Source organism: Lindgomyces ingoldianus (assembly GCF_010093535.1).
Source record: "Lindgomyces ingoldianus strain ATCC 200398 unplaced genomic scaffold BDR25scaffold_6, whole genome shotgun sequence".
Taxonomy (NCBI): Eukaryota; Fungi; Ascomycota; class Dothideomycetes; order Pleosporales; family Lindgomycetaceae; genus Lindgomyces; species Lindgomyces ingoldianus.
Window position 1 is genome coordinate 2077408 of NW_022985167.1, and position 14877 is coordinate 2092284.

The following is a 14877-nucleotide window of genomic DNA, read 5'->3' on the forward strand; positions in this document are numbered from 1 at the left end:
CTACGTATAAGGCCTATAGGTGTCATTAGTATTCCCAGGTCTCTAAGTCCCCACGCACTCCCATATGCCTCTAAGTGGATCCATACTGCATTTAGACCCATTGTCTTGCCTGCGCTGTTACATAAGCACTGCTAGTATAGTTGCTGTATAAGTTTTTAAAGCTAATTAAAAAATCTTACTAAGCGTGTAAAGCATTTAGCTATTATTAGTTATAAAGTTCTTATAATAGTAGCCTGTGCGCGCCTACTAATAAAGTCAGCTACTACTGCAAGGAAGAAGAGGTAGTTTCTAAAACTCTATACATTTACGCTTAGTGTAATTTTTAATAGCACTATTACTAGTATTATTTAAATCTTTTTCTTTTGCTGTAAAAGTGCAGCGTAGATATCCTTAAAAAGCGTAGCAGTAGAATGTAAAAGGGTAGTAAAAAGATCTATATAATTCTAGCTAATAAAACTATAAGTCTTTAATAATGTTACTTTTTTAAATAACTAATTTTGCACTATAGCCTAGTTAACTAGAGCACTACGCAGAGAACTCTCCTACTATAGTGTATAAGATAATCCCTGTAACAAGCCTGCTGCTCCTCTAGCTGCCTCCTATAGGTGCTGCAGTAGCTATACACTGTTAGAGAAGAGCTCCCTATTAACATTAACCTTATGCTCTCTTATTAAGTATTAAATAATATAGTTATAGCTATCTACTACCTTTACAGCGCTTTAAGAACCTTACTTATAGCATTAATAGCAGAGCTAGAGGCAGATTACCTTACTCTGCTTCTTTAAAAGCGTTAAATCTGTGCTATAAGCTTATACTTTTAATAGTGTATAATTACTTTATAACACAGTTTTATTTTTTACACAGTAACTTAACTGCGCTAAAGGCAACACTTATTTTAAGTCTAACAGCTATATATTATTCTAGTTAATTATAAACTTAACTTTAGTATTATAATTACAGTCCTTTAGAAACTACTGTAACTAATTTTTAGCTACAGACAGTGTACTATTGCAGGATAAGGCAGAAGATGTAGTGTAGAGGGCTTTTAACTTCTAAAGCCTACAAGACTATGTAAAATAGGCAATAGAGGTATCTAATTAACTAAATAAGGCCTGTAAGGCAGCAAAGCGCGTGGATAGATAACTCTGTAATAGAAAATAGTTAGTAATAGGCATTTTTAAGATAATAAACTGCAGATAGATAAATTAAAAGACTTAAAAAAAAATTTACGCGTTTTTATAAAACTTTTAGCTAATTAAAGCTCTAAAAACCCTTCTAAACGCTCCTGCAAGCCTACTGTTTGCTAGAGCCCTCCTACTCCTCTAAAATTGCTATACAAACTTCCTAAAAGGGTAATACAGTCTGTACTACGTACTGTACCTAGGGCATCATTAACCGTACGGTACGGCTTACAAACTCGGTACGTTCGTACTGCTCACGTGACCGTTACGGTTCACTTTGTACGGACCGTAGTACGGCCCGTTGGAAGCCCTGGCCCCTGCATCTCTACGCCAGATTCACGTTCCTATCACTCACCATGACGAATTAATATAAAGCCTTAGCTACAAGCATTATCGAATCTCACCGGCAGGAAAACCAAGCCCAGCGCTAATCTACTCCTACGACGGAGGAATGGACTAAAGTTGAACGTTGGAGCAACTCCTTGGAGGATGTGTTCCCAACGGACGCTCGAACCGATGCATTTACCATCGATGCACGTACCAATGCATACCCAATCGCCAATGTTGACGCTCGAGCTAACGCATTCTCGATGGGTGGTAGTGGTGTTCATACCAACGTTTTCCCATCTGGTGAGGTCGATGTCCGAACGATCGCCTTTCTCATCAGCGATATCGATGTTCGAACAAATGCATTCCCTATGGCTGAGATTGATGTTCGAATTAATGCTTTCCCCTTTGGCGAAGTTGATGTTTGAACTAACGCTGATGGGAGATCTCAACGCCATGAGCAACAGTTTCCCTATTTGAGGTTGGATTGACAAGAGGAGGTAGGCGCCATGACTGTGAATCGGATTCGTTTTTCCTGCTTAAGCCGCAAGCTCAAACCCCTTCATCACGAATGGGGAGAAGCCCTAGAACAAATGTAATCACTCGTTTAAGAGCTGCGAGTGTTCCTATTAAAGCGCAACCGCTTTCAACAGCGTCCTTCAAATCTCAATCACTGGACTCTTTATCGCTTATCTGATCACCTCGGTACTCCTGCGGTACTGTCAATTAAATGGTTATACAACTGCCGAATAATGAGAACACTTGACGAATACTTCGGGAGCTGATTTGACATGGGGTCCATGGAGGCTGCTAGGAGCTCTTGGTGTCGTAGATAACGTCCTTTCCTGCCTGTTTCTTACATTCATTCTCTTCTTCAGATTTGGCCCGCACATGCTGGGGGTACGCCTCAGGTTAGGAATTGGGATATCTTAGTTACTGGGGTGGCGCCACTCTTTAGCATGCGGTATTCCGCGGTACAGGCGATGGAAACCTACACGGGTCAATTGTGGAGGTAGAGGTGCGGAAGTTATAAATGTTCCGTAAGCAACAGAGGATGGTACCGGTGCGGATGAATAGTTCCAATGGCAACTAGGCCTCGTCTTGGTGGATCAGACAGTGCCAAACAAGTTGGGCCATGGCGCGAGTGGTTTCACGTGATCTTGGCCTAGTCTCAGTGCGTCTTTGACTCACATCCACCCGTTTCCCATCTAAGACTAGTGCATACCAGATTAGAACTAGCGCTCTTTTATCTACTATATATTTACCTCTAAGCTCTCTCGCTCCAGAGACCTTCTACTACACGTCAATCTACCTAGCTTGGCCCTCAGCACCTAATTGACTACTTGCACCACCCTATATGCCCTCCATCAGCTCAATCTAGGTTCCCCGCGATACTAATTTCTCTGCACATGACCCTCTCCTTCATACAGACCCTAATTCGTGAGGGGAGTGGTTTTAGTGACTGAGTCTTTGCCTGAGTATTAAAATTTGGCTCTTCAAGCATCTATCATCTATTCTTCGAATCATAGGTGTGATCTCTCAACTCTCCTCCCAATCTCATCGAAGTGAATTTGCCTTCCAGTAACAAGAGCCTCTTGCAGCCATGCCCCAAGCTGAACGGCCTTGACCGCGTTGCTCAGCTTCAATGGCAACGGCGTGTCATCCAGACAAGCAGCCGTGAACTCGTTGCTCTCCCTTACAAATGCCATTTCAAACCTACCATAGTAGTCCTTTGGTACCTCTCGTGTGATACCGCCGGAGTGATACAGATTCACTAAATTTGTTTGCGGATTGGAATTCACGCTTAGCTTTCCCTCCGTGCCAATGATCTCCGTGACATCCTCCTGGCCATGCGCCATCATGCGGGAGCAGTAGTAGTAAGCAATCTTCCCGTTGTGGAACTCCACGATGCCAACTGCGTTATCATAGTCGTTGTACCTCTTGAGGTCAGGTTGGACAGCAGTGATGCCGTGGGCAGAGATTGATTTAGGGATAATTTCGTCTCCGAAGAACCAGAGCGTAAGATCGATATCATGAACGGACATGTCAACAAAGACACCCCCGGACCAAGCTGCGTATTCGACGAAGAACCCTTCTCCAGGTCAATAAAACCGCGCCAGTAAAATACGAGCATGCTCACCAGAAGGATCGTGTTTGTCACAAGTCTGCGACCGAAAAATAGAAGGCCTCCCGATCAACCCTTGCTCATACTTCTGGTGAGCGTCGCGGTAGCTTTCATCGAATCGGCGCGAGAAACCGCACATGACTTTCAGATGTGGGCGTTTCCTTGCGGCCTCAACGACTTGCTTACACTACAACCTCGAGGTTGATGTCAGTTCCCCAGCCCAGTTCGATTCGCATTTACGTACAACTTCAATATCCGTGGACAACGGCTTCTCGCATAGAACGTGCAGGTTCTTCCCCATGGCCTTGATCGCTTCATCAGCATGGACGGATGTTGCGGTGCCAATGACTACGGCTTCGAGGCCATCTTGCGAGATCATCTTGTCGTAGTCGTCATATAACGTGACCCCGTAGGGTTCAAGATGTTGTTTTCCCCACTGCAGTTCAACAGGGTCCGGGGAGAAAGCGGCGACGAGCTCAGCACGAGGTGTGCGACTGAGGAAGTTGAGAGCATGGCGTTTGCCCATGCGGCCGAGGCCTGCTGCGGCTATCTGGAGCCTTTTGGTGGACATGGCTTTGGTGAGGTGAAACTACGAGAGGGAAATGAAAGGACAGAGAAGTGACATGGGAGTTGGGGTTCATTTGAATCACTTCTTGGAAGAGAAAATATTCAACAATCCCTCTGCGGTACAAACGTAGAAAGAAGAAGACATTGCCTATTGCAGTAACTGTAGCCTTTGATGCCACCTGTTGGTCGAAAGATGGGAAGTGGAAAGTTTGCCGGGTTAGTTGCTGGATGGGGATAGTATGAAACGAGGAGAAGGGCGTGAGCGACACGTTATTCTGAGTCTGTTAATGAAATAGCCAACAAGTGAAAAGGTGTGCGGAGGTTATTTCTGGAAGCAACTCATTAACGGAGAAACTTACCCTGGGATTCTTTGACTTTCTTCCGAGGATGCATCGGAACGGTCCTATTTAGAAGCTTGGCATAAGTGCGGGGAATTGTGGTAACCCCGTCGCATCCGTCATACTATTTCTTGTGTCTCTCGCATTCGTCATCATCAAAAAGAGTTCAATTTCCCGCGCTCCACATCTCCCATCTATCCTCTCCCCTGCCCCTACCTTTCGCGCTTTCTTTCTCGATTCTCAATGCGGCAACGGAGTGGATGGTCAGTTGTCCCTTGAATTGCAACAGGCCCAGGGCTAAATTGCCTTGACAGCAAGACATGTCGCGAGCGGCATATTAAATGTAAGCATCCCCTACAACACATTCGTACCCACTGCGGAACATAATGAGGAAGGATTTTATTGCCTAAATCTCCGGCTGTAAACATGGAGACCATCGATCGGATGCAACCCTCTTCTCTAGAATCGTCCCTGTAGTGCTCCACGCTACATATTGGGACGGATTAGAGCGCGTCTCGTGGTTTAACGATGGAAAGCTGACGAAATGAGCAGGCGTGAAGCTGCGAGATTCGAGCAAATGCAAGCACTGCACGGAGAGGGACCGCCCCTGCGTCAAGGGCAATGCGTTTCGATTCCGACCTGTTACTTCTGTCAAATTTAACGCAGGGGAAGACATTGGATCCGCTGAGCAGAGCCTCAACTTCCAGACCAGTCAGACTTGGGTTGATATTCCGGAATCTTGTATGGCCCTCATTCGCCCTCCCACTACGTATTTGCGCCTATCTTAGTCCATTAACAGGGTGGATTCCATCAGCTCAGACTATTGTAGGAACTATGAGAGCATCATCGGGCACCACGTTTATGTTCTGAATACCCTGTCAAATTCTAATACGGCGCGGTAATAGTGAGTTTGTGCTAACTCATCGCATGGAATAGTACGCTTTGTCCCCCCAAACACCGATCCTGATGACCTTGGCGAACCTGATGAACCTGGTGAGGGAGTCCTTGATGCGGAACCCGATTCCACTTTGGAAGACTCTGGAATTGCGTTTAGGCCGTCAATTGACATAGAGACCAACCCGCTAAAAGGACTCCCTGCCATCTCTCCCTCTGCTGGTGTTGCGCCCCTTCAGCCCCCGATCTATGATACTCTTAACAACACTATATCCCCCCATGAAGTGCCTAATAACAAAGTTTCACCACCTCAGGACTTCAACATCTCCCCCTTCGGTTCCAGTTCGGCATTCTCAGCCAGCACTTCTCTTTCACCGAGATGGCCAGTGAGCAACGCCTACGAAGCACGCCTTCTCCATCACTTCATTGTTCATTGCACTCCCTGGATAGATGTGTGCGATCCCCGCTGTCACTTTGGAAAGGAAATCCCCAAACGCGCAGCTCAATATCCGGTCATATTGAATGGTGTGCTTGGCCTTGCGGCTCGACATCTGTGGCTTTTGTCCAAAGTTGAAGAGGATCATTCTGCTCCATATATAGACCAGTGCCTCCAAACCCTCATCATCGCGTTAGAAGACCCACTTGCCCACTGGGATGAAAACTTCCTAATAGCAGTCATTTTACTACGCTTACACGAGGAGATGGGTGACTCTGACGAACAATGCCACCACTTTGGAACTACTCGCATTCTAAATTCTATTTCATCGTTTGCAGCAGATGGAGGTCTGCGCGAGTCTGCCAGCTGGGTATCACTACGACAACACATCTATGTTTCTCTCACAACGCAACAACCCCTCGATCTCAGTCTCGAGAACTACCGTCATTCCTCCGTCTTCCGTGAATACGATGATGAGGCCTGGGCAAACCGTGCCATCTTCCTTTTCGCCAATGTCCTCAAACATGTCTTTGAGGGACGCGAATCCAGCCCACTCTCTAGAGATAAGTGGGCTGAACTTGACGCCGAAGTCAATGAGTGGGAGCGTACGAAGCCCTGGACATTTACCCCTTTATTTACCGAGGAACGGGCTGGAAAAGAGTTTAATGGATCATGGCCGGAACTCCCCACTGCACAAGGCGTGGTAGCCGTCGGTTTACAGTATTACCACCTCTGCAAGATACTGCTATCAATCTACTCTCCGCATGCATCACTTGTTGGACTTGCGAGTGTCAGGGCAAGGAAGGCAACAGATGCTGCGATTCGCCAGCACATTCGCATCATCATCGGTTACGGAGTCAGCAATTCACATTGTGGGAATGCTATGTTTCAAGGTAGCCATATCTTGAGTGCGTGTGGCGCTTATATCATTGAGAAAGCGGAACAAGAAGCCTGCGTCGAATATCTTAGAGGATTGCAAGATCTGATTGGATGGAGGACTACGAACGTTCTCCAGGATTTACGAGAACAATGGTCCAATTGAATTGGGCCCATCTATCTCAAATCCGATCTGAGAGAGCGACCAGATGCCTCAGCATATTATCACGGAAAACAGGCAAGAAGTAGGGTAGAGTCTATCAACTGAACCTGCGCCCCATCTAGCGGGAACATCAACAACAGGATGAAAAAAATCTGTCCTTCCATGCTCAACGCAAGATGCATATCTCCATGGGTCTATTCATGGCTCAACCCCAAACTTCTACCTTCCATTTGCCACGTTTCTTCAATCCATCTATCCAAGCTTTCACTTCCTGATCGCTCAGCCCTTTCGATAGTTTCGCGGCTTCCTCGATCCGCATATCGACTTCGCGCGCCATACTAGCTTTGCCGCATACGTAAAAATTTGCGCCCGCTTCTAGCACTTCTAGTACCCTCCCACTGTGCTCTGCGACTCGATCCTGCACATACACCTTTTGTTTGCCCGCTCTAGAAAACGCAGTGAAAATCTCTAGCATGTCTCCTAACCCTTCCTTTGCCTTCTCTATCTCACCTTTGTATATAAAATCGGACTCCGCATCACGACACCCGAAGAACAGAAGTATCCTTCCAGTTGGCTTTCCAACAACGTGGAGCTTTGCCCTTTCCGCGATGAAGGCACGGAACGGAGCAAGCCCAGTCCCCGCGCTGACGAGGATGAGTGGCGTCGAGCAAGTGATTGGCAGCTTGAATTTTGATTTTCGAATGTGTGCAAGCACTTTATTGCTTCCGGCACTCTCTGCGATGTTGATGTGTTGGTATCGCGGAATACGATGGGCAGAGTTCGAAGGAATCCTTCCGGCCGAGAGGATGTAGTTTGATGTTAAGCCATAGATTATGGACTCTGGCGGTCCTGCGGCCGTTTTATTCACGACTAACGCCGTGACAGCAACTTTGCGAGGTGATATGACTGAGCTCGAAGAGATGGAGTAATATCTCGGCTGCATAGGACGCAGACACTCCAGCACGAATGACAGGGGAAGCGAGATCCAAGATTCTAGTGGGCTAACAATTTGCAAGAGACGTGCAAGCGTGATATGTGTGTTGGATATCAACTGCGCATATCGCTGACGATCTCGTCCTATCTCCATGACCATTGCCTTGGACGCCGCGTCCGGAGCAAATTGGGCAAGATCCACTAGAACCTTCCGAGGTACGGGAGCGCAAATCTCGAGATAATGCCGGAAAACCGTCTCCAGCGTAGTTGGAGAAGGGATTTTGAATCTTGTATTCTCTTTGGATGGAGTTATTATTACCGTTTCGCATCGTCGCTCCTGAAGACCGAGAGCATCCAATAACCGATCGATTTCGTCTTCCGGATTAACTGGCCAGACACCCACATGATCCCCCGTCTTGTAGTGGATACTGGGATGGTTAGCTAGATCGAGCTCCATGTGCACGCAGTTTCGTTCTCCGGCCGTGAATAATTCTCTAGAATTCTTCACAACCAACGGTACGATGGCCGAGCAAGTCGAGGATTGTTGATAATGCGATAGAATGCCAAATTGGTTCTCCTCACTTATGGCTGCGGAGACTGAGAACGTCACGTCCATTGTCGCTCGGTAGTCAGCGCTCTGTTCCTCATAACCCATCATCTTGAAGAGATCAAACATGCCATCTTTCCAGGCCAGAAAGTCCTCTTCCGTTCCACCTTGCGCATCGTCTGCTTTTCTTCTTGGAATTAATGGCGTTGCGCCTGCCACATCAAACGCGTCGGCCACGACATCAACAACTCGGTTGTAGTGCTTATAGTTGCTGTTACCAAGTCCAAGTGCAATGTAGCGCAGGCTGTCAAGTCTCAAATTCTTCTCCTTGACAGTTTTAATCCATTCCCATAGCCCGGCGGTGTTATCGCTCGGGTCACCCTCACCATATGTGCTGAGGATAAATATCGCGAACTTAGCCTTCGGTATGAGAGAAATGGTTTCCGCATCGTAATCGGAGGCATCGGCAACGAGTGCAAGGAGACCGAAGTGCGCCAGGCATTCGCGCGCGATAGCTTCAGCGAATCGTTCCGAGGTGCCCGATTGGGATCCCCAGAAAATGACGGCTTGGTAATTGCCCTCTTCAAGACGCTGGGCAATGTTTCGGGAAGGCTGGGTAGTGCTGAAGCCACCATCTAGTTGCTGAGGCCTTTCGAAATAGAGAGCATAGTGTGGGTCAGGCTTTTCCCAGAGCTGGCCTCGAGTGAGATATCCGAAGGTAACGAGGATGAAGAAAATTAGGGCCACACCATCTACCGTAGATGCTGGGCGGAATCTTTCAATGTAGGGGTGGAAATATCGAGACGCAAAGAGGGTTTGGGAGTACAAGGTCTCCATGGCTGATAAACGAATAAAGCTAGCCGTCAGAGCTTATTCCCACACACACTTTTCTGTCTGGCCTATATATGTTTCTTAGAGAACCTGCCCTACCCGGCCATCCGGAGCCCTTTACTACCATTAGACAGGTCAGCAAAGAGAACCACTCCTACAGACACATTTTTTTGCATCGCATCTCCCGAATTAGAAAGCCAAGCACTAGACCCCTAATTGGTAATGTTGAGTTTTCGAAGAGCACGTAGGACGGCTATGTGAGTCTCGAAGCGAACCTCCCACAGCTTCTCCCCGCAAGATTCCACATACTCGGAGAAACTTGCTACATCAGGTTCCCCACATTTCATCCATCGATTCATCGGGTATCTCTTCCCCGTCGAGCCTAACCACCCACGACAGAACATCCTGAGAGTAAGGCATTGATTTTTTGTCGATTTGAAGATGCTTAATGGGCTGAAGCGACAACTGTAACGCACTTGAGGGTTTAAAAGCAACGAGAATTCGCAAAGAGATGGTTATATTCTGATTTTATTTCTCATCTCTCGTTCAAGATGAGTGCAATAGTCTCGGCACCGTACGCTACAGCACTGTGCCTTTCAGTCTTCTTCTACTTCATCATATACCCAATTGTTGTTTACTTTCGCGATGCTAAAGGTAGGTGAACTGCGGCCACACTTTATGGCCTTCTAACAGCTCTAGGTCTTCGTCGTTACCCAAATATGCATCCTCTCTCCAGCATATCATCTATTCCATTCATGATCGTCGCCCACGGAGGTGCGCGCTCCACATACCTCTCGAAACTCCACCAAAAGCATGCGGTCATTCGAACTAGTCCTAACACTCTCTCATATGGAGACCTTCGGGCGATAAAGGATATTTACGGTCATAATACAGCTTGCACGAAAGACACATCCTACGTACTGACAGCTGGGTCTCATTATCATCTCGCAGATGTAGTCGACAAACATGACCATGCGCGGAAAAGAAAATTGTTAAGCTCAGCGTACGCGATCAAGAACCTTGAACACTGGGAGCACAAAGTTGCGGATAAGACGGCTCGACTCATCGTTCATCTGGACAAATGCTGCACATCTCCTTTTCCTCTGGGCACTATCCCAAATCCGGGGGACGTGAACGTCGACTATCGAGCGTGGACGAACTTCTTTACCTTGGATGCCATTGCCGACATTGGACTCTCCGAAAAACTGGGCTTCTTAGACCAAGGCAACGATCGCGTGACAGGACGAAGGATTGACGGCACAACCTACCAGTGCAATTTTCGAGATTGTCTATACCAAAATGCGAGGAAGCAGTCGCTACTGGTCTGGCCATACCAGTGGTACCCATTCATCAACAAGATTTCGAACGTAATTCCTTTCTACGGACGCATGGGGAGCTTTGCGCGAGATTGGGAGGGCATTCCGCTAGAACTAGCACACCGACGATTAGAACGGTATCGGCGGGGTGAGAAGCTAGATGATTTCTTCCAAGCCTTGATGGAAGATAAGGGCGGTAATCCGAATAACCTCGAATGGGGCGAGATCGTGGCCGAAGTCAGCATCATGATGAACGCAGGAAGCGCGACAACTGCCATCGCTATGACAAACGTACTGTATCAGCTTCTTAAAAACCCCACAATGATGACGAAACTAGTTGAGGAGCTGGATGGAGCACTAGAAGATGATGATGACGAGGATGATGGCGGTGATGGGGTGGTAAGCTATGACAAAGTAAAACACCTCCCATACCTTCGTGCCTGCCTCGACGAATCCCTCCGGCTATTCCCGCCCACTCCACATGGTCTTCCCCGCGAAACGCCGCCAGGTGGCATAAACATTCTTGGCGACTACATTCCCGGCGGCGTCTCAGTTGCTATCTCGGCTTTTGTCGCCCATCGCAACGAAGTACAATTCCCGCAAGCAGACAAATACATCCCCGAACGCTGGTTAGGAGAACAAGGGAAAGCTCTACAACCATACTTCCTTGCCTTCTCGGCTGGCGCTAGAGGCTGCATCGGTAGGAACATTAGCTATTTGGAGCAGACTGTGGTTTTGGCAAGTGTGTTGAGGAGGTATGGCTTTGCGTTGAGTAGGCCGGACTGGGAAATTGAGAGATTGGAGACAATGAATTGGCTACTTGGGGAGATGCCGGTGAAAGTTTGGAGGCGGGAGAGGTCGACTGTGAGTAGTTGCCGCGGAGATGGATGATTGAATGCTTTTTGCATAGAGACTAGCATAATTTGCAGTAGAAATTTGCATCCTCTGAACGTTTCTCCTGATACTGGCAAGAGGGTTGGTCCCTGGACGGCGCTCTAGTTATAACTCTACTCTGTTTGATATTGACGTATTGTAAACCAGACAGAGAGGCAGTGTGTCTTGAAACCTCTGTTAATTGCAAAGGCTTACCCTTCAGGACCAAGTGCCAGGGTTTAAGAAGATCCAGTGGCCGGCTCTGGCAAAGCTGTCACGGAGTTGGAAGTGGCATGTTTACGGCTTGGAAACACTGGGAAGTCGATATTAGCGCGAAGACAAGTAATCCATTACCTGCTCAAAAATAGTAAGAACTTCCTAGATCCAATTCTGGAGGAAATACTACAGCCTTAGCATAATCGCTTCTCTCCGATCTATTATGGTGGTATAATTGAGGGCTTATTTACCATGGAGGCCGAAGAGACATTTGAAACTAGATCAATATGCTGGGGCGCTATCATTCCTGGAACAAGAAGGTGCAAATTCACTCCAGGAGGCACTTGTTGTGAAACTTGGTGACTGAGTTGAGAAGCAATAATGTCATGAGATGCTGCCCGCATCCTTTCGCGCAACACCGCCCGAGTGAATGCCCTATTCCACGCAAATTTATGCAGACTCTTGTAACTAACAACAAACTTTTGCCTGTGGTAAAATTTATCTTCAATTTTGCAAGAGGGTTAAATACTTGAGTCCACCCGGTTAGCATTATACGCGCTCGTACTTCGGAAGCAAGCAGCGGAAGGAACAACTTCTGATTTTATGTGTTATAAGCGCTGTCCCCTTTGACATCACGATTTATATTCTACCTGCACCATTTCCTCAAAAGGTCTTTTGTGATTCAGCAATGCAGAAGTTAAAGCAGTTCCTGACTCGTTTGTTGCAACGCGGAAAGACTTCCCATATCTGGGTAGCTGAACGTGGTAGTTCCGACGCGAAAGAGCCGCAGCAGCCATTTCCGAGCGGACTGAGGGCCTGACACTCAAGGCTCCACCATTGCCGACAATTTCCCCGCGCGCTCGTTCCCATTCTCCTGGCCAATCAAACCTGGTTGAATTACGCACTCGGCACTCCCACACATTGCCACGAGGTTCAATCCCGGAAACATCTTCCCCCAGCCGCCGACATTTCTCCACTGCCCACCATGCAAACCCCAGATCAACCCCAGATTGCGGAGGCGGATACCGCTAAGGAATATCATGGAAGAACATTGGATAACCCGATCTAGCAATTCGAGAATCGTTCTCGATTCATAGTGGTGTTACCTGGACACGGCCGATTCACGCACTAGGGCTGGAACCGATGGCGGATGAAGGCCGAATGGCTGTTTAAATAGAGGGACAATTCCATACAAGGTTCCACATCACAACTCGAATTTCATAGATAAAATAACTCTTCCACTCTTCTGTCTTCTTATCTTATAAGGAATATATTTGGGTGCTCTTGGTTAAGATACGGCTTCGCAATGGCTTCCGACACAAAGACCTCGTCCATGAAAGAAATCAAATTCGACGATGCAGAGAAGATCGAAAAGATTGGTTCCGCGCAAGATCGCGCTAATGAAATCGCTGAGCTCTCTGGCATCGAGGCAACGGCCGCGTCGAAAGCGGCGTGGCTCATCTCCATCGTCGTTTCGCTCGGGGGACTCCTTTTTGGTATTTCCCCATTGATTAAACTGTCGGTCTCAAATGCTGATCAACCTTCTAGGCTATGATACTGGCTACATCTCCTCTGTACTCGTTACCATTGGTACCTCGCTCGGCCATACCCTCAGCTCGTCAGAACAAGAGCTCGTCACCTCGCTCACCTCCGGTGGTGCCCTCGTTGGAGCTGTCGGCGCTGGCTTCACGGCTGATCGATTCGGCCGAAAGATGCCCATCTGGTGTGCCTGTGTCATCTTCGTCATCGGTACCGTACTTCAAACGGCGGCATTTACGGTCTCGCAATTTGCGGTGGGTAGGTTTGTAGTCGGTCTTGGAGTTGGTAGCGCAGCGATGGTTTGCCCCCTTTATAGTGAGCATTCGGCAACTCCTGGATGCCTCAAGATCCATGCTAATAAATTCCGCAGTTTCTGAACTAGCACCTGCCAAATACCGCGGTCGTATGATTGCCTTCAATAACATGTCTGTGACTTTCGGTCAACTCCTTGCATCTGCTATTGGTGCCGGTTTTGCTAAAGCAGGAAATCCGGCCACCTCCCAGGCATGGCGTGCAACTGTTGGTACTGGTGCTGCGCCGGCTATCGCGCTCGGTGGCCTTCTTTTCCTATGTCCAGAGTCTCCGCGTCAGCTTGTAGCGCACGACAAATCGGAAGAGGCGATGAAGGTTCTCAATAGGATCTACCCTACCTCCACGGAGGAGCAGCGTCGTGGGAAGATTGATAGTATCGAAATGAGCATCCAGGAAGCAACACAAACCATGGTCGACGATTCTATTTGGATGTCATTACGCCGAATATTCACTACACCTGCCACCGGTCGCGCTGTCTTAACTGCATGCTTGATCATGGCGGTCTCGCAGCTGGGTGGTTTCAACACGTTGATGTACTACTCTGCAACACTCTTTAAGATCGTCGGCTTCAACAACGCCACAGCTGTCGCCATCACTGTTTCCGGGACTAACTGGGTGTTTAGTATGGTAAACTTGGTCCTTGTAGACAAATTCGGTCGACGCGCTATTCTTCTAGTCACGGTTCTTGGAATGGCAATTTGTCTGCTCATTGCCGCCGTCTCCTTCCACTTTATTCCAATCAACCTTTCCACCCTAGAACTAGAGTCGGATACGGTGGGATGGCCTGGAATCGTCCTGCTCGTTACAATTATCTGCTACGTTGCATTCTTCTCTTCTGGGGTTGCTACTATGGGATGGATTGGTACCGAGCTCATTCCACTAGAGGTTCGTGCGGTTGGAACTATGTTGGTAGGTTTATCCTACCTGCCTCTCTCTTATCCCCTCTTCTCACATTGCCTAGAACACCGTAACTTGCTGGTCTACGAACATCATCATTGCATCTACGTTCCTCTCCATGATGAAGGGCATCACCCCATCCGGCGCCTTTGGATTCTACTGCGGGATTTGCGTTGCCGGCTGGATCTTCATCATTTTCTGCTATCCGGAATGCAAGGGAATGCCGTTAGAGGCTATTCGAGAGGTCTTTGCCCATGGGTTTGGTGTGAAGTATTCGAAGCAGTGGCAGAGGGAGAACAAGCACTTTGTGAAGCTGAATACGCAGCAGAGTTTTACTCACTAGAAGGAGGCAGACTGATTTAGAGCATAGATGAGAGGGAACGGACTTACTTACTCTTCGATTCGTGTGTAGAATATATAATTCATCATACTTTGATTTCAACGACAGCTTTGCTCTCCTCTGAGCACAAGAATTCTCCTCGACCTGTTTCTAGAATATCATCGTT

General features: G+C 47.7%; 6 protein-coding genes across 6 annotated transcripts; 3 read left to right on the top strand and 3 right to left on the bottom strand.

The window, feature by feature from the left end:
• Nucleotides 1-3031: 3031 nt before the first annotated feature.
• BDR25DRAFT_384593 (NAD(P)-binding protein) lies at nucleotides 3032-4204 on the bottom strand (the record flags this gene model as incomplete). The annotated part of the gene is made up of 3 exons (XM_033697882.1): nucleotides 3032-3600; nucleotides 3649-3820; nucleotides 3878-4204. The coding sequence occupies 3 exons, from the start codon at nucleotides 4202-4204 to the stop codon at nucleotides 3032-3034; spliced, it is 1068 nt and encodes a 355-aa protein (XP_033551893.1).
• Nucleotides 4205-4781: 577 nt separating this feature from the next.
• Nucleotides 4782-7070, top strand: BDR25DRAFT_384596 (uncharacterized protein; the record flags this gene model as incomplete). The annotated part of the gene is made up of 4 exons (XM_033697883.1): nucleotides 4782-4801; nucleotides 4853-4881; nucleotides 5091-5279; nucleotides 5475-7070. The coding sequence occupies 4 exons, from the start codon at nucleotides 4782-4784 to the stop codon at nucleotides 6908-6910; spliced, it is 1674 nt and encodes a 557-aa protein (XP_033551894.1). The 3' UTR covers nucleotides 6911-7070.
• Nucleotides 7071-7112: 42 nt separating this feature from the next.
• Nucleotides 7113-9224, bottom strand: BDR25DRAFT_215464 (cytochrome P450 reductase 2; the record flags this gene model as incomplete). Its single annotated transcript, XM_033684842.1, has 1 exon — nucleotides 7113-9224. The coding sequence occupies one exon, from the start codon at nucleotides 9222-9224 to the stop codon at nucleotides 7113-7115; it is 2112 nt and encodes a 703-aa protein (XP_033551895.1).
• Nucleotides 9225-9769: 545 nt separating this feature from the next.
• BDR25DRAFT_384601 (cytochrome P450 monooxygenase) lies at nucleotides 9770-11425 on the top strand (the record flags this gene model as incomplete). The annotated part of the gene is made up of 2 exons (XM_033697884.1): nucleotides 9770-9872; nucleotides 9918-11425. The coding sequence occupies 2 exons, from the start codon at nucleotides 9770-9772 to the stop codon at nucleotides 11423-11425; spliced, it is 1611 nt and encodes a 536-aa protein (XP_033551896.1).
• A 419-nt stretch (nucleotides 11426-11844) lies between these two features.
• Nucleotides 11845-12828, bottom strand: BDR25DRAFT_351535 (uncharacterized protein; the record flags this gene model as incomplete). The annotated part of the gene is made up of 6 exons (XM_033694870.1): nucleotides 11845-12028; nucleotides 12100-12218; nucleotides 12280-12439; nucleotides 12469-12708; nucleotides 12736-12757; nucleotides 12807-12828. The coding sequence occupies 6 exons, from the start codon at nucleotides 12826-12828 to the stop codon at nucleotides 11845-11847; spliced, it is 747 nt and encodes a 248-aa protein (XP_033551897.1).
• Nucleotides 12829-12929: 101 nt separating this feature from the next.
• BDR25DRAFT_384604 (putative transporter) lies at nucleotides 12930-14714 on the top strand (the record flags this gene model as incomplete). Its single annotated transcript, XM_033697885.1, has 4 exons — nucleotides 12930-13119; nucleotides 13172-13477; nucleotides 13533-14383; nucleotides 14436-14714. The coding sequence occupies 4 exons, from the start codon at nucleotides 12930-12932 to the stop codon at nucleotides 14712-14714; spliced, it is 1626 nt and encodes a 541-aa protein (XP_033551898.1).
• Between the last annotated feature and the right edge of the window lie 163 nt (nucleotides 14715-14877).